Source organism: Podarcis tiliguerta (assembly GCF_965153285.1).
Source record: "Podarcis tiliguerta genome assembly, chromosome: 2".
In the NCBI taxonomy this organism is placed as follows: domain Eukaryota; kingdom Metazoa; phylum Chordata; class Lepidosauria; order Squamata; family Lacertidae; genus Podarcis; species Podarcis tiliguerta.
In genome coordinates, this window is record NC_139535.1 from 72,071,654 (window position 1) to 72,094,822 (window position 23,169).

The window sequence follows — 23,169 nt, forward strand, 5'->3', positions numbered from 1 at the left end:
ATTTCTACTGAAGATCGAAGTAGTCAAAATCCAAGGAATAATTAAGCCTACTGATATCAAGCACCTTATTCTGCGTCCCAGAATTCTCCGCTTTTTATTTTACATTTTAAGACTATCATGTAATTGTATACAGTCTGTAAATTTTATTCATGATATCCTCGGTACGGGAATACTTTTTAACATAAAGGTTTCCGAATGGCGAGTTGATAGTTTTAATAAGACAAAATACCAAGCTTAGACACGCCACTTAACACCTTGGGGGAAAGTTCGGTAGAAGAAAGTGGGATTATACATCCTGGTGTTGAAACTTTTATTCGACCGTCATAGATTTCAGTTGATTTATTCCTCAACTACTTTTAAAGAAAAACTGGTGGACCCTGTTGCAATAACCACCACAAAGCAGAACAAAACAAAACAAAAATTCTCAGAGGTAAGTCCCGTTGCTTTATACAGTCTGCTGCCTTACTTCCATGTCAATATGCTTAAGACTGCAGCTTTGTATGTTTGTGTGTGTTTTAAATAAATAATTGTACTGGAATATACAAGGGATACCCACGCTAAACAACGTGCCTGTGGAACTGTAAGGAAGCCACCCTCGAAGCGTGTCCTCCGCTTGACTTTCTCCAAAGACCTGCATGAGTTTGGCTGAGGACAGACTGATCCCAGTTGACATTCCCACCTCCCACCGCTTCTATGCTCTCCTCCAAAGCTTGCTTTCCTAACTGGATCCAAACGAAAAGAGGTTAGAGAACGACGGTAGCACCAGAGATCAAGTCACCCACCACCCACCCGCCTTCTCTCCCCAGCCCCTTCCAGCTCTGAGCCGGAGCCTGCCTAATACTCCTGGGAAAGAGCTGTGGGGCGCGAGGGGGTCTTGTCTTGGGGCTGGTGAGTGACCGAGGACGGAAGGAGTCCAGTCTGGGTCCTAATGCGGGTGGCGTCTCCCCTGACAAGGCAGCGTTTGGGGACGGCAGCCAAGACCACAGATAGCATGACCTGGCCCTGCCCAGCGGCACTATCTCCCTCTGATAACGCCAGGAAAGGGGGAGAGGGGCGGCTATTTAAGAAACTCTATCGCCGTCTTTATCTTCCCCGGTGGGAAGTCATTTTTAGGTGGGGGGAGGAGAGAGAGAAAGAAGGAGAGAGGGGGCGGATCTAAACTAATGGCTCTTAGTCGCTGCCTGGCATTTTAGATAGAGAGATACCGCAGATCCCCCCACCCCCACCCCGAGAGAGAGAGAGAGAGAGAGAGATCTCCTCCACTTGGACAATTTCACCCTCCTCCTCAATCTGTTCTGTACAGATCGAGTTTCTCCCGGGCATGTCAATTTCATTCCTTCCAGTTTTTACCGGTTTGGAAGTTCTCATGGGGTAAACAAAGCAAAACTTTTTTCCCCCCAAAAAATGAACTGGTGTTTCTAAGAAGAGGTGGAAGGAGAGAGGGATGTTGGCCAAAGAGATTCGGTTTCTCACCGCCCATTACCAGAAAGCTTGCAAGACCAAAACCACCAGGCCCCCCTCGCAAAGCATCGTGTGCGGCAAACAGACTGCAGGGTCTCCATCGCTTTGCGGCTGAAACCTCGAAGACTCTGTATTCTATATGCACCGCGTGGACGGCCTGTTTGGCGCAGAGAGAAGCATCTCGTAATAAACCCACAGGAGAGCTGCCCTAATAGGGCTGTACACTTGTGGTCGATTCTTTCCTTCCCTTTTGCAACAAATGCCGCAGAAACAGCTGCCTCCCAGCAAAGGGTACTACAGTTTAAATAAATGCAACAATGCAGTGGGTCTCATTAAACGACGTCCCCATCACACTTGCTTCGAAGAATCTTATTTCCAAATTAATTGAGTGTGCTCAAGATAGGGACGCCGGACAGCTTACTTTTGCGCGTGTTTCTCTTTTTACGGTTCCAGAAGGAAACCGGGTGGTTTTTCCCCCGGAACTTTGATAATAACTGCCGGTGTCCAGCCTCTGAACAGCTACCTAAGCACCAATGAATGACAAATAGATATCCTTTGAAAGCCACTCTCACGCTGACCAGTTAATCAGAAGTACTTTCCTTTAAGTACATTTCCCCCGACCTCCCAAACAGGCCGCTGACTAACATACTTGTCTATGAAGCTATTGACTTGGAAATAAGCCTCCTTTCATTCAGCGCATCTCCTTCCTGTTAGCAGGACGGCGCACAAAGTGCTTTCCCTACAAATACTTCGCAACTCTAATATCTAGCTTTATGCGTGCTGGTTGCTGCTGGCGCTTTATACTGTCAGCTGTTAGTTTGAAGAACGGCGTTTCCAGCAATGCAAAATGGCTGATAAACCATTTGGTGTTTACTTGCTCGTTGGCCCTCCACCGTTTTTAAAATGCATTTTCTCTTGCTTTGCAAGACCAATTTAATGTCGACTGTCTTCTGCACTTTTTGTAAAAAAAATAAGAAGTCAGGTATAAATCAATGTAGAATGACAACCATATCGAAAACCAGGATCAAATATCCAAGCCTCGGTTAAATTACCATTTTCAAATATTGCCAGACTCTGACCTTGTAACTGTGGTATCCTACCTTAGCAGGGTCCTTAGGGGTGAGAGATTTGGGCTGTGATCCTGTAGCTGCTTACCTGTGCCTAAGTCCTACTGAAGTGGATGGGGCTTACTTCTGAGGAAACATGTATAGGATTGCAGTGTTAGCAATTTGTTTCTGACTTTGCAAGAGCTATAGGTTAGTGTGGATCTTCTTTTCAGTGCTTTCCAAGCACAGCAAAGTTCACCCAATGCACTGTTGGCTTTCTTACTTGACATTTGCCAGAGACCACCTGAGGATTGCCAATTTCCTTTTCCTAGTGAGGCTCCCAGTCTTTCTCAGCTATGACAAACATAAATTCAGCAAGAGGAGCTGTCCCCCACCACTGCCTCTCTGGGTGGATTTCTGCTTGCTGTGTAAAGCTGGGTGGCTGCAGGAACCACACCTGAGGGGAAACAGCCGCCTCAAACTATGCCATTTTGGTATTATGTATTATTTTTCATTGGCACCTGTAGATTAATGGTATTTGTACAAGCCCTATTCTTCCCATTTTCCTATCAATAGGTGCATTGCCTATCTTGAAGGCAGATTCCCATTTAGCTGCATCTGTCTGATTTTCTGATGCTTAACGAAAGCTGTGAATAAAATTGGATTTACCTGAGGCAAGCTCATCTACTGTTGTTTTTAGTTGTCCTTAGTCTTTATTTTCAATGGGAAACCTCCCTTAACATTTCTAAAATACTTCAGAGTTAAAAGACCATGTTAAGATAGATCCCAAGGATGAATGAGGGTATTGCCTTTTAGATTATTTTCCCAGCGGCACAGAATTTGTTACGAGCTCACCTTTGTCCAGTATATGTAGAAGTTGTCCATCATCCAAAATGTTTGTCAATGAATTTTGACAAGCATGTCAGAGCTATAAAGCTGTGTTTATAAAAAGGGAGCATGTACACTACTAGTGGAGCACAGTGTATTTGAACTGGCGCCTAATGTCCCCATAAGTGTTAAGAAGCCAGAAGCAATGTCAACAAGACCATTTTCTCCAGTAGCTTCTGCAGTCAAGAAAATGGGGGAGGTGGAAAGCAGGAAGAAATCTACAAAGATTTACTCAAGGAACTGCTAATAGCCTGCTGCTGGAATCCTAGCTCTTAATACACCCACAACACACAGAAGTGCTGGCTCTCAATTAGTGCTAAGGAATCAGAAACTCAGAGTTTACAAACAGAGACCTCCAGCAGATTGCACACAGTTCAGAACCAGAGCCAGCAACAAACCACCCCCACCCCCACCCCCACCAACCTTCTCTAGAAAATTAAATTGCCTAAAAACAAGGTGTGACTTTAAAGGTTTCTGGTGGTTTTTTAACAGAGAATACGCTTGAAATAAAATTTAAGCACTGTAACTAAAATTGCAACCCTGTGCAGACACTTTCATAAGCTCTGTTGAACTCAGTGGAACTTGCTTCTTAATAAACATGCCTAAGAATAGACTGTGGAAGTTGTCAACCTTTGTTGATAATTGAGCTGAAACTTACAAATTAATAATGAAAGTGTTTACATTTGTATGAGGGTAAAAACAATATTTCTGAAAGAAGAATTTCTGAAAGAAACAGCACACTGTGTTTTCAGATAATATATGAGTGTCCTAGCAACCATAATCTTAGAAGCGGCAATATCCCCTATGTGAAAGAAAAGGCAAAACATCTCTTTTAAGATAGTGCTTGCCATAGTTAGACAGCTTGTATAAGTACTTGCAATTTTTTTGTTTGAAAAATGCTGTTTGGCCAATGAATGTTGCCCTTTCATTAAATTATAAAGGTGACTTAGCTGAAATTAATTCATTTACTTGGTATCTGAGCTGTAGGTGTGTGAATTAATTTTCATCTTGGCAGGAGAACAGCTGGGTTTCAGCTTTTCGCTAACCTATAGATGCATGCACATATCAATCAATGAGCAAATTTTGGAAACAAAATGAGTTTCAGTTAACTGATGTCATTTCCCCCTCACTGCTTCCTGGGAATAAAAATATTAAGTATGTTTGTGTAGTATTATCAACCCTTTATCTGGATCAGATAGACTTGATTTCCTAGATACCCCAATCCTACAACTGGTTGACACTATAATTCTTTTCTTGCTGCACTGCAAACCAATCCGTAACTGGATATAAAATGTATGTGAGCCATATTGTAGATTCTATTATATAACAACTTTTTGTTCCATTTTTTATTCCACGTTAACAATATTGGTTTATCATAAATAATATGCAAGGGATTGATTACAGGATTTCCTTCTAGGTAGCAAAAATAATAACTGGACAGATGTCTCCATCCATCAGTCTTGGATGTGCAACAGAATATACCCTTTTATCTAAAGAAACTATGATATTCATGAGGTCCTCCTACAAACAAATGGTTACACCAACGCAGAGCTAGTTCCATTGTTTGTGTCTCTAGCATCTTTCCCAAAGAGAGATGTAATACCCCACTCTATCTTGGTCAACCTACACGCAGTGCACATCATCCTGCTTCTTTTTCTCGCAGGCCTACATGAACAAACCCACTTCTTTCCAGGCCTACTTCATTTTCCCTTCCAGTTAGAAACCATCCCACTTCCCTTTACTTTCTTTTGCTCCTGTCCCCATGATCTGAAGATTTCTTCAGGAGAGCCCCTGGAACACACCAGCTTCCTCCTCTTGGGCTCCCCAAGGCCTTGTGGTGGCACCCCAACAGTGTCCTTCCTCCACCTTGTTAAGCAGCCCAGCAGCCTGGCACGTGGGGAAGGGTAGCAGCTTTTAGGACCTAAGTGTCGGAAGCAGATGCGTGTGCGGCAAAAGGCCCTCGTGACACCCCCGCATGCGGCCCCCTCCGATAAACGCCGGGGCTCCCCGTGGCTCCTGAGGCCTAGCGGCTGCCCATTTCCCCAGCGACCCCTGCGGGCCCCTCTCTCCCGGGTTTCGGAGGGGGGGCTCTAGGGGGGGCCCTAGCGTCTTCCTCCCTCGGCAGCGTGTTTGGGCTGCGCTGCCAGGAGGCTGCCGGGCCCCGCAGCCTCCCGAGCCTCGGCCTGTCAGGCCCGGCTCATCCATCAGGCGGACACAGAGCAGACGCGCCCAATCTGGCCGGGCGAGTGTTTGCTTTTCCCGCCATTATTGCGGCCCTGCAGCTCTTTTTGTTGATACAGTAGTGCGAAAAAGTGCTAATGTCCATTCATCAGGGGGGCGTCCGCCGAAGGGGGCTGTAAACAGGGCGAGGCGAGAGCGCCCATTTGGAGTATTAGCAGAGAGACCCCGCCGGGAGATAAAGCGCCGGATAACGCCTTTCTGGCTCCCGGCTGCATTAAGCGAGAGGCGGGCGAGGGAGGGAGCAGCCTCGCCTCCGCGGCCCATTAATCACGGGCGCCTCGGCCGCAGACCCAGCGGGGATTCCCGGAGCCGCCGCCCGCGGCCTATTAATAACGCTTTATGGGCGCGCGGCTCCGGGGGACTCCCCGCGGAACAGGGCTGGGGTTGGGCGCCCCCCACCCCGCAAAGCATTTGGGGTGCCCCGGCCTCGACTCTATCTGTCGTGCTAATGTTATGTTTGATCTGTTTTGCTTTGACGGTCAAGACTGCTCCTGAGGCTGTTAGCTCATTGCCCTCTTGTCCTCTGCTCACATTAAACACGCTGTAATAGCTGGTTGATCGCAGTCCAGTGCTCTGTTAGGAATCCCTAGGCACTGACGGAGGCTCTAATCTCATGGACGCATGGTTGGGATCATGTGCCGTTGGAAACTGGCCTTTACTGGCGAGCAACTGACACCCGTAAGATTGGGATGCAAATACAGTAGATCTCTCTGTTGGGAGATCCTGGTATATGAGCAGCAACACGGAATCTCCCCATTGCACGGTAGCTGCCCAGATTGCTTTTATTTTCCACGCTAAATATTTTGTGTTTGGGAGTTCTTATTGGCAATAGCAAACCCTTAATTTAGGCAGCAATCCTACACATTTATTATAGAACTCAGTGGGACTTACTGTTTTGAGTAGGCCTGCATATGATAGTCCTGCCAGTTAGCTCAAGCTGTTCCTTAGCAATGAGAAATAATAGGATGTAGGATCTTCTCCATAAATGAAAAGTTGTCTGTTTTTCAGCTACTACTTTGACTAGCAAACAAAGCTAAGGAAGTCATGTTGCCCTTTGATGAAAAACCTCCAAATCCACAGTCATGCAACGCTTTTATTAGGGCCAGGCAAAATACCTTCATTAGCACTGACCAAAATGTCACAAAATAATAAGTTCTGAAAAACTCACTGACTTGTTGCAGTCTGTATTTGGTCACACTCTTGGATCTAAGATGGAGCACCCGAAGTCCATGACATGGTGATCAGGGACTTGAAATATCCTTATTCAGGGAAGTGCCCCATTATTATGAATAGATTGTGCTCACTTACCTCACATAAGTGTTGTAAGAACAAAGCAGATTACCTATTCTGCTGGTTAGACATGCCAAATAAGTTATTATTAACAATAATAATAATATCACATATGGTGTCATAGTGGAGTCTCCTCCTTAGGCAGAGGCAGAAACCTTCTGCCAGCCTCTGGGCTCTATTGAACTAACAGATCCTGAACTTACCTGAGCGCAATCACAACAAGTAAAGCCAACAGAACAGAATCAGCAAGGGTTGTATCAAGTATCTTAAGAGTCCTTGCTTTTTGTATCTTAAGAGTCCTTGCTTTTTGAGTTACATAAAAAGACCATGAAGAGATTTTCAACAGCAGCAAAAGAGCCTTTTCTCTCGGTTTACATCTCCCACAAGAAATGCCAGATATGTCATGGGAAATATCCTTAAAATACTTAAAATCCATATAATACAGAGGATTGAAAGGGGATTACATTAGGAAGAGTGGGGTAACTGGCATGATACATCAAATGGCTGTCTGTCATAACCACAAAAGAAGTGTTTGACCAGGGGCAATGTTTGGGGCTGCTGTCCATGACACACATTTGCCTCTGAGCAAATGAAACTGGTAGGTGGCTTGAGTCTCACCAGAAGTGCACCTTGTGGGGCAGTGAGCTCCCCTATAAGTCTAGTGTCCCCATTATGAGCACCATGACACCCTCAGTCACACCCTTGGTGCATACCAAGCTCCCTTAAACCTCCAATATCTTTCTTAAAAAACACTTTTTTGATGTTTGTTGAGGGGCTGCTTGTTTCTGCTTTTTCTGTCTGCATTTTAATCATTGGGGTGTAGGTGTTTTTGCCTGTTTTAGGGAGAGGGGTGCTGAGCAGTGCCCTTCTGTAAATGGATATTTTGTGGTGCCCACAAAAGTTTATTAGATTTCCAAATGTGCCTCTGGCCCAAAAATGTAGGAGACCAGTGTGTGTGTGTGTGTGTGTGTGTGTGTGTTAGAGCGAGACATACAGAGAGCGAGAGAAAGGGAGAAAGAGAGAGATTAAATTCAGGGCAGGGGCAGGAGATCTGGGGCCCAGTATGCAAAACACACAGGCCAGTGCCTGTGCCATTTGACTCTGATTTTTCTCTGAATATAATTAACTGAGAGAGAACATCTGTGGAGCTTGAATAGCTGCAGTTAGAAACAAGCTCCAATAGGAGAGGGTCCAATCTCTCCCTTTTTAGGTCCATTTCCCTCAGCTAGTACCTTCGTTCCTAAATACATTAGTGGAAACCCCTGGTGTTTGTGAGTGTGGACAAAGGTGAGCTCAATTAAATGTCATTGATTTCAGTGATCTGTGGTTTACACTACGTACTTATGTAAATCACTTTCAAACCTGTTTGAACTGGGATTAGACAAATCCATTAAGAAAAAGCTTATCAGATGGCTACTAGCCAGGATGCTTGTGTACTAACTCCAGCAATGGAAGCGGCCTATGATTCTGACTACCAGTTGCTACCAAGCACAAGTGGGGAGAGAGTGGTGTTGTACTTAGTGCTTTTGGTGTCGGTTTCTTTCCATAATAAGCATCTAGTTAGCCACTGAGAGAACAAGATGCTGAGCTAGATGGGCCTTTGGCCTGATCCAGCTCTTCTTATGGGAGAGAGCCGAGAATACCCCTTTCAAGACTGTGCCTGCCATCTGCAGTTTTTATCAGTGCCTGAATTTTAATAAATAGATGCTATTCTTTAAATGTTAATTCAGTTAAAAGTTTTAAAATCAATTAGCTTAACGAATGGATTGAACACTGCCATCCCAACTCAAAATACAACCTGGTTTTATCTATTCTTCCTATGTTTTGTCCCAGTCAAGATACATGAACATAGCCTGAAATGTTTTGATAGAGAAATTTGTTGATGCAAGGTCGATCCCCTCCAGAGAATACTTTCACGCTGGGATCCTCTGCCCTACCTTCCTAAGAGTAACTCCCATTCAACTCAGCTTGGCTTCCTTCTCGATGTACTGCGCTGTTAATTTGTACCAAAGGCAGGAGAACGAAGTGAACTGAGACATTTTAATACTCCCCCCCCCCGCCCTTTAGTTTTGCAGGACAGAGTGAACACGAAAAATAAGAGTTGCAACGTGGGGTGTGTGTGGAGGTGGTGGCCTTGCCGCAGCCCCCCCCCCCCATCCTTCCAACATTTAAATAGACATTTTGGGCCTCTCTATACACCCTAATCTCTCAAACTGTCATCGCGACTTCGGATCCAATACACCAGCCCCCAAAAACCCTCCCAGGACAAGAATTTTAATTGACTCGGATGTTGCTGCTTCCATTTTCTTGCGAGATAAAGAGAATTCCACACTCTGGGAGAAGCCGAGGGAGGAGAGAGATTTGGGCGACCTTCTTCCACCCAATCGGCGGGCGGGGGGCGAGCCCTGCTTTCCCCTCCAGGAAGGGCTTGCAAATGGTCGACCATTAAGCAGGGCGCGGAGGGAGGGCCGAAGGCCAGAGATCGCGGTGGAGGCGGGCAGGGACGCGTCCTAAGCCAGAGCCCTAGACGTGGCAATTAGTCGCAGATAAGTGCGAGTAGTCCGGTTTAAGAGCGCCTGTAGCTCCGCGCGCCGCCAGGTTCAGGCGTTGCCTGCCCAAGGCAAGCGCCCCTCGGGCAGATAAGCCGGAGGGAATTGGAACAAGGGGGGGGACACACACACACCAGAAGGTGGGAACATGGGCGTTGCCACGAGGGTGCAGCTGCCTCCCCCTTCAAGTAAATAAATAAAAATACTTAACTAGCAGACAATTTGCGTCGCAGATAACCCCCAATAAATCATGGTTATGCCCATGGGTGGGAAGGAGCTCCGTAAAGCTCCCGAAAGAAGGATCGATTTCGTCGTACAAGGAGGTCGTGGATGTAAAATAGCAGGCACCCCGCCAGAAAAGCACGCTGTGCTATTAGGACACGAGAAACAACCAATAATATTGTTGATCTTTAAGCTCCTCCATTAAATTTAGCTGTTCTTCTCCTTGTCCCAAAGTACGCTTTGTGCGCGCTGTTTCGTTTTTTGAAAACAATACAACGAATGCCCTCTCTAATCATGCGGAATTCAGTCAGCATGAGGACTAGAAACTAAACCGACTGCTTCGAGAAACAGCAGAGGGCAACTGAAAACCTCATATTGTCCCAGCTAGGCCCAGATCAAGGCATGGCTTTGAGCGGAGTAAAACTGCGTCGGACGTGGCCGGAGTAGCCAGGTCCCACCGAAGCCAAGTGGTAGCCCACTTAGAAATACGGTCGAGGAGAGAAGAAGGGCGGGTACAGCGAAGTGGGCTTGCCCTCCTTTGCTCGGCGAGACAGGACTGGCACCAAGGAGCGGCGTTTTCAAGGAAGGAGGCTTTCGTGAACCGTTAGGTATCCAACGTAGATATAGCCCTCCTTTCCTCCCCAAGGAGCTCAGGGCGGCGAATAACACTACGGGATGCTTCTTAACCTGTTTGGCAACTACATGGACTTTTATGGGACAACAGGATGGGGGGGACGTGACAAACCAGGGGCCTTATTCCCAGCGCCACGCTCCGCTCTATCTAGGGATAGGGCAATGCTGTCACATAATGCTGGTCTGTTATAATTGGGGAGAACTTTCCTTTCTATTATACTGCCTCGTTTTTTCTCTCTCCAAACACTATGACCCTTTTGGAGCAGGCTGCCTGGGGAGGTAGAGACCTCCTTTTTTGCAAGACTGTTTTGCCTTATCATGAATCGGACTGTTGTCGAGATCCCCACGAAAAGGGAGCGTGCGCACGATTCTGTATGTCTGGACACACACGTCCAGAAAGAAAGGAAGCAGGAGCCGCCTCGACAGTGCCTTCGCTTGCATCCCTAGCTTTGATGGGGGGGTAATTCCTTCTCTCGCGGAGACCATCATCTTCCCTTTATAGCCTTTTGTATCCGGTTTGTGTCCAGCAAACCGAAAGGTACACCCTAAACAGTGTTGGCACAGGAAGCCGCCTAACTCAGACCCTTAGTCTATTATCCAGCTCAGTATTGTGCACATTAGCGGGCAGCAGTTCCTCGCCGTTTCATACAGGAGTCTTTTTTTCCTAGCCCTACCTGGAGATGCCGGGAATTGAATTTGTGGCCGCCTGCTTGCAAGGCAGGTGCCCCACAACCGACCTACGGCCCTTCCTTGACTTGGAAGTAGGGTGCGCTTTATCAGATCCACTTCCTAATAAGGATGCAACCCTAAACCCATTCCGAAGCAAGCCCCACTAAACCCCACAGGGCTTGCTCCCAAGGAGGTGCATAGGAATACAGTGGTACCTCGGGTTACATACGCTTCAGGTTACAGACTCCGTTAACCCAGAAATAGTACCTCGGGTTAAGAACTTTTTTCCAGGATGTGAGCAGACATCACACGGCGGCAGCGGGAGGCCCCATTAGCTTAAGTGGTGCTTCAGGTTAAGTACAGTTTCAGGTTAAGAACGGAACTCCGGAACGAATTAAGTACTTAACCCGAGGTACCACTGTACAGCCTTACTAGGAATTTTTTTTTCTTCACACTACAGCATGTACGTGCATAGGATGGATTTGCAGTCTCTATGGAAAACCCGCAACAATCCCCTTAATTCGAAATTATTCTGCTGATCTCTTGCCCAGGAACCCACGCCCACCCACACCCACCCACACGAGATACTAGATTGTGGACACCAAAGTCGAAGGGGGGAAAAAGCATCGGACCGTGGGCACGGAAGGAAGAAATATCCGGCACAGCAAGACGCAGATGCGCTTCCAGGCGCCGGTGCGGGCGCTGCAGACACGCTCCTCAAGATGCAACATCTGTCTCTGCAGAGACTCCAGGAACTCTAATGGCAGGTGGCAGTTGTTGCTGGAAGACCCCCCCCCCGCGCGCGCTAGCTGGATCCTACCTAACACGGAGATAGTTTAACTGATAATTTAGTTCAAGGGACTTGCTCCCTAATTGGTGTGTCTTAAATAGGATCCACAGAGGCACTGTAGTTAAAGAAAGGGGGGGAGGGGTTAGGCGGGGGGGGGTTGTCATGGGAGGGAATGCGTACACGTCACGTGACTATTTCTCAGGAGCAGCGCTTATACTTCTTTGGTTGTGATTATTATATTTTATTTATTATTTATTAGCCACAATAAATCCTCTTAAGACAACAGTAGGTTCGAGGGGAAGAGTTAATACAGTATAACCCAGAGGAAGCCTTTTACACTCTTACCAAGACTTCCACACTCTCCTGAAATCCCCGCTATTGCTTTTCTGTCTTTTAGCACTCTGGTCCGTCCCTTATTTCTCAGCCTCGAGGAGCAGGCTGACCAGACCCAACCGGACAGATCTACCAAAACCGCCCGTAGGCAGTGGAAGGGCCCAGGGCAACTCACCAGCCGCCGCCTCTCTTCCGCTCTCGGGTCCGGATTTCTCCATGGTGAGGCTCTTATCGGTCTTTTCCGAAAGAAAAGCTCGCCGTGGGGAAGATGTGCCTGCCTATAATTCTTCGCTTCGAAAGAGTTTCCCAAAGAACTGGCTCCAGACTTTCCCCGTCTTCCTTTTTCCCCCTTCCTTCCTTTCTCTCCCTTTCTCTGGAGCAGCCCACATTATTGCTCCCTTCTCCAAGCTGGGTCATCCCCCAGAGTGATTATTTGCCACTTCGGATTTGTTAAGCAATGCATCAATGTAAGTGCTTCTTAAGGGCCTGCTGCGGTCACCCGCATTTCACCGCCCACCACTAGAAGAGCCAAGGCTCGGGCTAGAAAGAGCCTGGAAGCCTGGAGGGAACCAGGGCGGCCACGCGTCTCCTCGGAAGAGCTTTGGCTCCGGGCCTGGCTTCTGAGAGAGGCCGGGCTGGGGTCTCCCCTGCTCTTGGTGGCCCTTCCGCGGCAGCCTTGCCTTCTACTTCCCAACACCCGCCCCCCAGCTCTTCATTTGTCCTTATTGCCAATAATAGCGCTTAGTAAAAGGTGGGGGGAAAGGCGGACTCCAACTCCCATCCACCCCAGCCAGCGGGACCCACGGGCAGGACTGATGAGGGGATGTGTAGTAGCCCGGCTACATCTGGAGGGCCATACGATCCTTGCCCTTGTCACAGAAGCCACTGCCTGGCAGACACCAGAAGCAGGGAGGAAGGACAGTGGCGGAGACCCAGAGCTTGCCGGACCTCGGATGCATCCGCCATTCCGGCACCCTGAGTGGTTAGGGAGGTTAGCGCTGTAAGCCGTGTAAACGGTCTTTCGTGTGTTCTGTAAAGGCTATAAAAGAGGAGGCTAATTGCACTGCGAGCGCGAGGCTTTCCCCGCTGGATCCACAGGCCTGGTGATGCGCTAAGCGCGCTCCGCGTTTGATCCTGGCTGGTGGGTTGGATCTTGCTGCGAGCTGATCTTGGGGAGGGCGCCCCTTGCCGCAGCCAGAGGAAGTGGCCTAACTTCGTGGAACAATTAAAACGGCGGTTTTTGTTTTGTTTGGTTGGGTTTCTTTGGAGTGGAAACTAAAGAACGTGCCTGTCCCTCCTCCCCGTTTCCCACAGTCGGGCTGATTCCAGGTTGTTGTTTTTTTCGGTTTTTTTTCTCTAAGGGAAACCTTTCCAAGAAGGGCGCTCCCCCCGCCGCCCCCACTTCCTCTCGCAGCCCTCCTCTTGACACAGCATTCAGGTCACCCTGCGCGCCCGACAGCGCTCTCCTTGCGGCTTGTTTATTCAACCTGACGCCATGATCGATGGCATCCCGGAGCGCCTTTGCGCGCGCCACTGGCCGGGCCTCGGCGTCCCTTCCGCGGCGCTGCTCGGCGCTCCGTGACTATATTAGGTGGGCCCGGGACGCGGCCCGGCGCCGGCCAATGGGAGAGGTCTCCCTGCGCCTCGCTCCGCCTCAGTCCCTGCCTCCCGAGTGTCCAAGCTGCGGCTGGCCGCGCCGGCCCTGCTGTGCGCGCTTTGGAGACGAGGCTCAGCGCACGCCGGGGGCACCTGCTCTGCGCTGGCAGGACGCTGCGCTCGGGCACAGACGCCGGCGCCCGCGATGTTCCCGAGCCCGGTGACCACGACGCCTTTCTCCGTCAAGGATATCCTGAGTCTGGAGCAACATCCCAGCGGCTTGGCGCCCATGGAGCTCTCGGCTCTGGGCTCGCCCTCGTCGTGCATGCTAGCCACCTTCAAGCAGGAGGCGTATCCGGCCGACGAAGGCCCGATCGCGGACAGCCCCGTCGGCCTCGCCAAAAGCAACGGCGCCGCTTTCCCCAGCCCCTTTTACGCGGCCAAAAACTACGTGGAAATGGACTCGACCAAGGCGCCCAAAGGGGACAACAAGAAAGGTAAAAGCAAGGGCCCGTCGGGGACACGGAGAGGGTCCCTTCTGCGGCGACCGAAGCGCCATCTCTCTCTTGAGCAGGGCAGGCTGGGAGGGGGGCAATATTTGGGGGCGAGGGGGAGACCTCTGGCCGGGCTAGGGGGCTCCGAGGCAGCTGGAGCTGGAAGCGGCTGCTTGGTTCCTGGATCTCCCGCCGACTCGAGTTAAGCAAAACCACCGACGGCCCAGAGGAAGGAAGGAAGTCTCCGAGGGCCCAGGGAGTGCGCGGTCAGTCCCGCTCCACGTATGCACAGCCGCCCGGAGTATTTTCTGAAGGAAACCAGCTGGATTGTCGCCTTCATGTCGACAGGCTTGCAGCTTGTCGGCTGGAAACGGCAGTAGCAGTGCGTCGTCTTGTTTACGAACCGTCCCTCTTTGTCATTTGCAGGAGGAGCGGGATGGTTCTCCATCCTCGCGTCTCCTAAAGGAGAGGGATTCAGGTAGAGTCGGCTGTGCTGACTGCTAGTTGGCGATCCCTTTGCGGGCAGACGGGGTGTTGTGCTGGAGTCGGACCCTCCTTGGGCAGGTGACTCCTCTTAGTCTAAGATGGACATTTGCTGTACATTTTCCTGCAAATGTCTTCCTCCTGATAAACCATTTTTTCTTATTATTGACGAGGATGAGGATCAGCTTTTTACAGAGCGTTTTGTGATTGTCCAAGGCGTATGGCAACCATTATTTTCTTGTGAGGATCACAAGCCTTTAGTCCACTGCAGATAAGGAAAGAAAGAAAATATCTTGCCTAGGGTCATGGCAGGGATGAGCCTGAGCACTTCCTGGTTCTTAGCTCGTAGCCCGGTCAAATCCACATCTACTCAAGTCACTTCAGAGGTACTTACACCAAGGCAGATGTGCAGAAAGTTGCAGTCGATGTTCTGCAGCTGGACTCCAGCTAAGAGTCCGAACTCCTTTTTTTTTCGCGCGCCGAATTTCGGTAACAAATGAGCGGGGAGGTAGCACTGAGAATAGGATTACTATCCATTACATTATTGTTGTTGTCAACAATCATTTTGTAAAATTTAAAATATGCACAAGATGTATAAAAACTATAATTCGTATTAAACATGCTCGTATTTAAATTTAGTATTTACATTTAAATTGATATAGTTCGAAATTATTATTATTAGCAGCAGCTGTAGTCACACCCGTTGCTCAGCTGTCCCTTTGATGTAGGCTGAGAGGCCTCAGAACGCCTCAAAAGGCGCAATCCGCTAACTCACTCTAAGGAAACTTCCTCCAAAAGTGTCTGGCGTTGGTAAGACAATTTGAGATTCTTAAAATATTCCTTGATAAATCGAGGAGCACAATTCAACACTACGATCCTTCCCAGAAGGAATAGACTCCAACCATCTCAATTGGATTTATTTTCAAACAGAAGTAGTAGTACTAGTAGTAGTAATTTAATTTCTGCTCAGGGGTTTGATAAACACGTACAAGAGTTAAGTTCCATCGAATGCACTTTTTCGCTGGTCCTTTGGGAAGTCATGTTTCATTAATTGCAGTAATAATTTCTTAGTAAGCCTTCGGAATATTAACGTTTCAAAAGTTGTCTTTGGAAGTTTAACCCCCCCCCCCCATGAGGTTGCCATCCTATGCACACTTAATTGGCCTCAAGTTCCGCTGGACCTCTTGAGGCTCACCGGTTCTAAGTAAGCATGCATTGGCTTGCTCTGTAAGATTTCCAATTCATTGGGTGGAAATTGACGGAAAGGATCAGCTCCCTGTGTGAATCGCACTTTAATCAACTCTCTAGTGGAGGATGTCCCTGCTTTTTTTGGAATCACGAGTTCATTTCCATTTCCTTAGGAATCTTCCCAGATAGAACATCAGACCGATTGAACTTTGATGTGTTCATACTTTGAGCAGCACATTTCCTGGGAATCTCCGGCTCGGATTTTGGGTTCCTAAACTAGTTAACATTAGTCCTAAGTAAATGGCGTAGAAATAAATGGCACTGACTTGGAAATGGCTTGTATAAATTGTAGATAGATAGATAGATAGATAGATAGATGATAGATAGATAGATAGATAGATGATATAGATAGATGATAGATAGATAGACTATCTATCTATCTATCTATCTATCATCTACCTCTTTGTGTGTAGGTAAATGTGTGTGTGTGTGTGTGTGTGTGTGTGTGTGTAGTACTGAAGTGCAGATAAAATCCACATTAACTGTTCGAGAAAAGAGCTTGAATGGGACTCATCAGTGTCTGTGGTTTCTTCACTCTGGAGGAAAATGTGACGCTACCTGAGGTCGCTTCTAGATGGCCTATTTATTGAGCATTCGTCCTGCACAAAGTTTGCGGGGGTGGCTATGGCTTCTTCTACTTTTTGATAACCTATTATGATTTGTTTGAGGGGCTGTTATACAACCTCGTGTGAACAATTGTTATCCCACACTTCCCAGTACATTTTCTGGCAATTTCCTTACCGCAAAAACTCCGATTATGTTTTTATTTTGGGGGGGAGCGGTTTGTTGCGCAGCAGTTCCAAATTTACTTCAGTTGCTTAACCTGAGTTTACCCGTCTGCGGCTGATTTCCACCCACCCGCAAATAGAGACAGTGTGGCTGCGTACGGACCATACCTTTAATCACATTCGAAGCACGTTGTTCCCTCAAAGAATTCTGGGTAATGGAGTTTAAGGGCTGCTGTGAATTGTATTCCGTGAGGGGCAAACTACAGTGCCCAGAATTCTTTGAGGCAACGAATGTACTTTAAAGGTACATTGTGCACGCAATAAGGTCTTGAGGTCTACTCAGCTGGGCGTGATTTAGCCACAATTAAGATTTCCGAAATCTGATAATATATATACGTGCTCAGAAGCAAGCCCTGTTGATTTCAATTAAGCTATTTTCAATAAAGATAGTTTAGGATTCATCCTTTAAGTCCTATAGATATGTAACGAGTAAAAAAACCTATGGACAAATAATTAAATTTAAGTTTTTAACGTGTTCATTTAAAATTGGCCAGGTCTTCCGCAGGTTTACTTTGAAGCGCCCTACAGATTTCAAAAGGAGGTTGTCCCAAATAAAGTGTGCAAAAAATGAATAAAAGTAAAAATTCAACGTACTGAAACGTGACCAGATTTTGCCCATTATATGCAGTTCCACGATCCTGGGATCCCGCTGATTTCAGTGGGACAATTTTGGGGAGTGCCTAAGTCATATGCCTGCATCCAGTCTTTAAATTTCCAAAAAGAAATAATTCCGGTATCATTTTCATCGCTTTGAACTGAATTTGTACCTTGAATATTAAAATTGAACTAATTAAGATGAAGGGCAGTGCTGTATTTGAATAATTTAAAAATGTAACAACAGGAGCAACCACCTAGTCCGCAGAGTAAGGCCTTCAAATCTAAATTTCTTTGGAAGAAACAAAGCGCACCTAACTAAAGAATATAGCTCTGCTTGGAAAAAAGGCAAACGAAAACAGAGGCTTTGCTCCATTTCTGCGGAAGCAAATCATTGGAGTTCAGCAATATTTCCAAGTAAGATGAGTTGACTTCTGAATAAACACGAGTGGGGTGACTTGTGAAATCTGCTTGGGATCGACTTCTATTCCCTCTGACCTAAAGGGGTGAACTTTTCAGCGGATACAATTTAGCTAATGTTCAGCACTTTTGTATCCCAGGGTTTAATTTTAGCTGGATTTGAGCCCCCAAATGTAGGCTTGATCTGTTGCATTAATTTTAATTGGCCGCATTCGTTTTAGAATTCTATACCGCAACTATCTATAGAGAAAGAGAACTGGGACTTTAGCACCCCTGAACATGGCAATCGATGTTGTGGTGTAAATGGATGTGTTTATCGGGCTACAGAATGGAGACACAGAACGTTATTTTAACACCCAGAGCCTTTGGGGAGAAGGGTTGGTTCAATGAGATTTACTCCCTAGTGTATATAGGGCTGCAGTTTTAGGGCGCAATGCTTTGAATATTTTTTTGGGTGGTGGAATAAATTGCACTGAGCGCTGCTGAACTTACTAATGAGTAAGCATCCAAAGGATTCAGTCATTTGCTTCGAAAGCTTGGGGGCGGGGACGGGACTCAGGTGGGCAGCAGCGTCAGTGAAAAGCGTTTTGAGACCTTAGCTTTGGAGGGTGGAATCCATTTTAGAAATGGTATTAGAAGCAAATCCTATTGATTTCTATGGAGCGCAGTATTTAGCCTGACCTCCCAAACACAGATCACAATCCAACTCAGAGGGCCGATTCTCTGTGCTGGAGGCTGGTAGCCAGTACTTTTTCCCACCCCAGAGGCACCGTCGTAAAATGGTTAGAGCGCAGGGCTAATTTAGAAGAGGGCTCCACTGGGATCCCCACTTGGTCCTGCTCACTTGCGCCAGTCTCGCCTGCTTCACGGCATAGCTGTCAACGTTTCCCTTTTTTTAAGGGAAATTCCCATATTCCGAATAGGATTCCTCGCAAGAAAAGGGGAAAGTTGACAGCTATGCTTCACGGGGTTTTTGCTTGGGAGGTCAAAATGGGTGGAAGATCAATGTGGAGGCTGCCCTGAGCTCTTTGGAGAATGCAAAGGAAGGACCTATACAGGCAATCAAATGAATGAGACTTAATGTAAGGGATCAATATAAAGGGATCGGAGCTTCCGGTTGAAATCCTCAGTCCAACCAAAATAATAGAATCATAGAATTCTAAAGTTGAGAAAGGACCCGGAGGGTCATCTGGTTCAATTCCCTGCTATGCAGGAATCTCAACCAAATCCAGAGGACTAGTGACTTGGAAATGTCGAATACTGTATATGACAAGCAAGCGCCAGGCTCTGACTGCCCCTCTGGGCTTCTTTCTCCTTGATTCTCCGCAGAGCTGTGCGCCCTCCAGAAATCCCTGGAGCAGGAGAAGCGGGACGCCGAGGATCCGGAGCGACCCCGGCAGAGGAAGCGGCGGAAACCCCGCGTGCTTTTCTCGCAGGCGCAAGTCTACGAGCTGGAGCGGCGCTTCAAGCAGCAGAAATACCTCTCTGCCCCGGAGAGAGACCACTTGGCCAACGTGCTGAAGCTCACCTCCACGCAGGTCAAGATCTGGTTCCAGAACCGGCGGTACAAATGCAAACGGCAGAGGCAGGACCAGAGCTTGGAGATGGTGGGCATCCCTCCTCCGCGGAGGATCGCCGTGCCTGTCCTGGTCCGGGACGGCAAGCCTTGCCTGGGGGACTCGTCGCCCTACAGCTCCCCCTACAACGTCAGCCTCAACCCCTACAGCTACAACTCCTACCCGGCCTACAGCAACTACAGCGGCGCCGCCTGCAGCGCCAGCTACAGCTGCAGCTACCCGGGCGTGCAAGGCGTGCAGCCCGCGGCGCCCGGCGGCAACTTCATGAACTTCAGCGTGGGGGACTTGAACCCAGTGCAGACGCCCATCCCGCAAGGGAACAGCGCCCTCTCCACGTTGCACGGCATCCGGGCCTGGTAGGCCTCCCAAATGCTCCCTCCCTCCTTGCGGCGGGGGCTGAGTGCTTGGGGGGGAAGACTTTTCCTGGACGGACTCCAAAGCGGGCATTAAAAGCGGCCGGGCTGGACCTCCTGCTGGAGAGAGGCGGTCTGTCAGCAGGGATCACTCTGGGCTCAAGGATCCGGGGGCGCGAGGGAGCGCATCCCTCCACCGCACCGCCCAGGTTTGGGGTTCTTTCGGGGTGGGCGCACAGAGGCTCCCAAGGCGCCTCCCAGCACTGGCTCATTCGCCCAAGGGAAGATCTTGTCTACATTGCTGGACACATTTTCTGCCCCGCCAGCCAACCTCTGCTCTAGGCCAGGATTGCGCGCGCTGCGCTGGGCTTTTTTATGGTTCAAACTACAGGGAGCAGCTTGCTCTGCAGAGCGCAACCTTACAGCCAAGTTAAGAGACGGGCGCGAATCCACTGGGCTCTCTTTTTGGATCCAACTAGAACATGACTTTCCAAGGGGGGTTGGCGCTTTCAGGGGGGCGGGTCTTGTTTACTAACAGACATACTCCCAGTCGCGCTCTCTTGTCTGTTTCCTTTTATTCTCAACACGTCCAGAATCCTTTTCCTATACAGTATTTAAAAGCTCGATGTTAGGATCCTCAAGGGTTGCTCAAGTTGGCTGCGAGCTCAGGTTTTGAAACAAGATTTCTCTTGCTGGGTTGTTCCGGTATAGCTGGGGCTATGTTGTTTTGTTTTTAACTTGGACACGTCCGGCCTTTCCTTCTCCAGGACCTTGCGTGGGAAGATGTGTGTGTGTGTGCGTGCGCGTGTTGGGCAAGGGGGCGGAGTGGAGTAAAGACTTCCGCACTATAGCCGAGGCCCCACCAGAATGAAGGAAGTCAGACGCTGTTTTCGTTCCAGATCCCCATTTAGTTGTTATGCACTAAAACAAGTGATTGATTTTGATAGTATTAAATGCACTGTCTGTTCTTTGTCCAGCCGCTTGGTTTGATGTACGTGGTCTCCCCCATCCCCCCCCCCTTTTTTTGCTGTACAGCCCGATACAACTGAGTGTCTTGTCATTAAAGAGAGTGGCTTGAGTTTGTGGGTCGTATTTGCTTTCTTTCCTGCAACCGAGAATTTTATGGCTTCCCTTTAATAGGGGTCGCGCGGGGCTAGTGATTCTCTCTTGCCTGATCCCACGGTCAAAACGAAGCACTTCCTTTTAAATCTAAAAGGAGTCCGTGCCACTGAGCGGCGGGCGCAACCGAGCCAAAACCAGGCACTTTGAAAATTGGGAGAGATTCACAGGGCAATTCGATGCATGCTCCTACATGTATACACACAATAGAAATATCATCGAATTCAATGGTACTTACTCCTAGGGAATTGTGTCGAGGGTTGCAACTTCAAGCTTGTTTGTTTTCTACGTGTAATTTGCCTATCTATTTATCTGGATTTCTAAGTAGTCCACTGTGAAATAAAGTGAAAACAAAAATAGAAGCTTAATTTTTCCGACTCTGGTTGGATCTCATCCTTTATTCGAAACTCAGAGCCATAACCACGTTTACTTAGAAGTAAGTCTCGTTCGTGGTTAGCAAGTATGCTTAGTATTCCAATCTTAGTATTATTTAGTATCATCTTAGTATTATGTACAACCTCCTGCTCCACACGTCTCCACTAAGAACGAAGGAGCTTTATGCGGAGTTCAATGGGGTTTTACTTCTCAGCACCCTCGTTTGGAATGCGCAGCCCCATCCCGCGTGCGCTCACCTGGAAGCCAGGCATCCTATGCTCAATCTGTATCCCTCCAGGTGTTGCCGGACTCCAACTCCCATCAGCCCCGCCCCCAGTCAGCACGGCCAATCGCCAAGGCGGATAGGCAGTCTAGTTCAGTGGATCCCTATTAGCTACGAACCCCGTTTTTCAAAAGCCAGGCCGCGGACCCCCTACTTTTGAAAATGTGGTGGTTTTGTTGTGTGAATGGTGCCACAAACCCCGTGGGGTCCCACCAATTGGGAACCACTGGCCTAGCCCAACAACGCCTGAAAGGTCTTAGATTCTCCGCCCCCGTCCACGCCCCCGTCCAGTATGCGGGTGACTTGAATAAAATATTGGGGGAGGCCAGGTAAGCGCCGCCCGGTGTGATCGATCACATAATGCGGCACACGCACACCATTTGAATGGCAATGCCCATCAACTGGGGGGGGGGGCTCAAATATTTTATTGGGGGGGGCAAAGGGACCTCGGCCCCTAGGAGTTGGCTCCCTTGACCACCCAAATCGCATCCAGACCAACTGGGCTTCTGAGTGGACGTGTTTGGGAAATGGGAAGATGAACTTCAACGCCAGCGGGTGGAGAGGAGTCGCCCGGTTCAGTCAGGCCTGGCAGGGAAAAGGCCAAGCACCCTTGGGAGCTCTGGGATGATTTTCTCCCTGTTGAACACGCGGAGTCGAAAAATCTAAGGGATACCATTGCCTCTTGCCAAGCCTTAGGTCCTGCTTCCTGGCTCTCCCAGTCCATTTCCACACCTACACTTTGCTGCTTAGGCAAGGAAGCCCCATCCGAATGAAAACCGGAAAGCACGTCCAGTTAGACTTGCTGCGGACAAGGAGCGCCTGCGGGGAGTAGCAGGTCCAGGTGCGTAGGAAGTGCCAGAACAATCCGCTGTGCATTAGAAAATGGCTCATTGCGGAGACACACCAGCCATTTAGCTACCCAAATGCAGACAGGTGACACCATCCCATTCTAATAGAGGAGACCACTATTCTAGCGGGCAGCTGGTATATTTTCCCAGGGCGTGTGGCACACCCACCCAACTTCATTTTCTATGCGTGCAAAACGCCGGGCAGCTTACTTTCGGATCTACGTTCTCTTTACATTGAAAAGAGCGCCCTTGTCACAGGTGCTTCTTAATGTGTTTCGTTTTACTAGGATCTGAGGGCAATTGGCTTTTAGTGCCCCATTAGGACGTCCTAAAATTAAATAGCACGTCCACTCTCTGATAGTAAGAGCTGTTCGACCTTCCCTCGGAAAGCGGTGGACTCTCTCCTTCCTTGGGGGTGTTAAAGTAGAAGTTGGGAGGCCATCTGTCTTGGATGCTTTAGTTGAGATTCCTGCATTGCAGCGGGTTGGGCTAGATGACCCTGGAGGTCCCTTCCAACTCGACAATTCTATGATTCTATGAGTACAGCAGTGCCCCATCAACATCTGCGCTCACTGGATTTGAGGAGGCTCTTGCTTCAATGCGCTTAAGCCACAAACTGTTTAGGAGGGAGCTGGGCTAACCTATGGCCTTCCAGATGTGGTTGAGCTTCAGCTCCCATCTGTACATCTAGCGTGGCTAATCGATGGCCAGAGATAATGAGAATTTAAGACGAGTAATGTCTGGCTAGCTATAGGCTCCCCATCCCTGGTACAGAAAGCTAACGGCCTTTCCAAAAGCCTCTCCCCCGGTTTTCTCCTCGGCAGGAACAACGAGCACTCCAAATTCACCCAAAGAGCGCTAGAAAACTT

At 48.5% G+C, this 23,169-nt stretch overlaps 1 protein-coding gene and 1 long non-coding RNA gene across 2 annotated transcripts in view; one reads left to right on the forward strand and one right to left on the reverse strand.

Moving 5' to 3' along the window:
• The window catches only part of LOC310673070, a 63,710-nt gene extending 51,010 nt beyond the window's left edge, over positions 1-12,700 (reverse strand). The window contains exon 1 of the long non-coding RNA XR_014508802.1: positions 12,298-12,700. This is a non-coding gene — a long non-coding RNA (uncharacterized lncRNA). The remainder of the gene's footprint in view (positions 1-12,297) is intronic.
• A 1,131-nt stretch (positions 12,701-13,831) lies between these two features.
• NKX2-5 (NK2 homeobox 5) lies at positions 13,832-20,753 on the forward strand. Its single transcript, XM_083428765.1, has 2 exons — positions 13,832-14,215; positions 19,075-20,753. Exons 1-2 carry the CDS (start codon positions 13,924-13,926, stop codon positions 19,680-19,682), a joined length of 900 nt encoding a protein of 299 aa, XP_083284891.1. The 5' UTR covers positions 13,832-13,923; the 3' UTR covers positions 19,683-20,753.
• Positions 20,754-23,169: the final 2,416 nt, after the last annotated feature.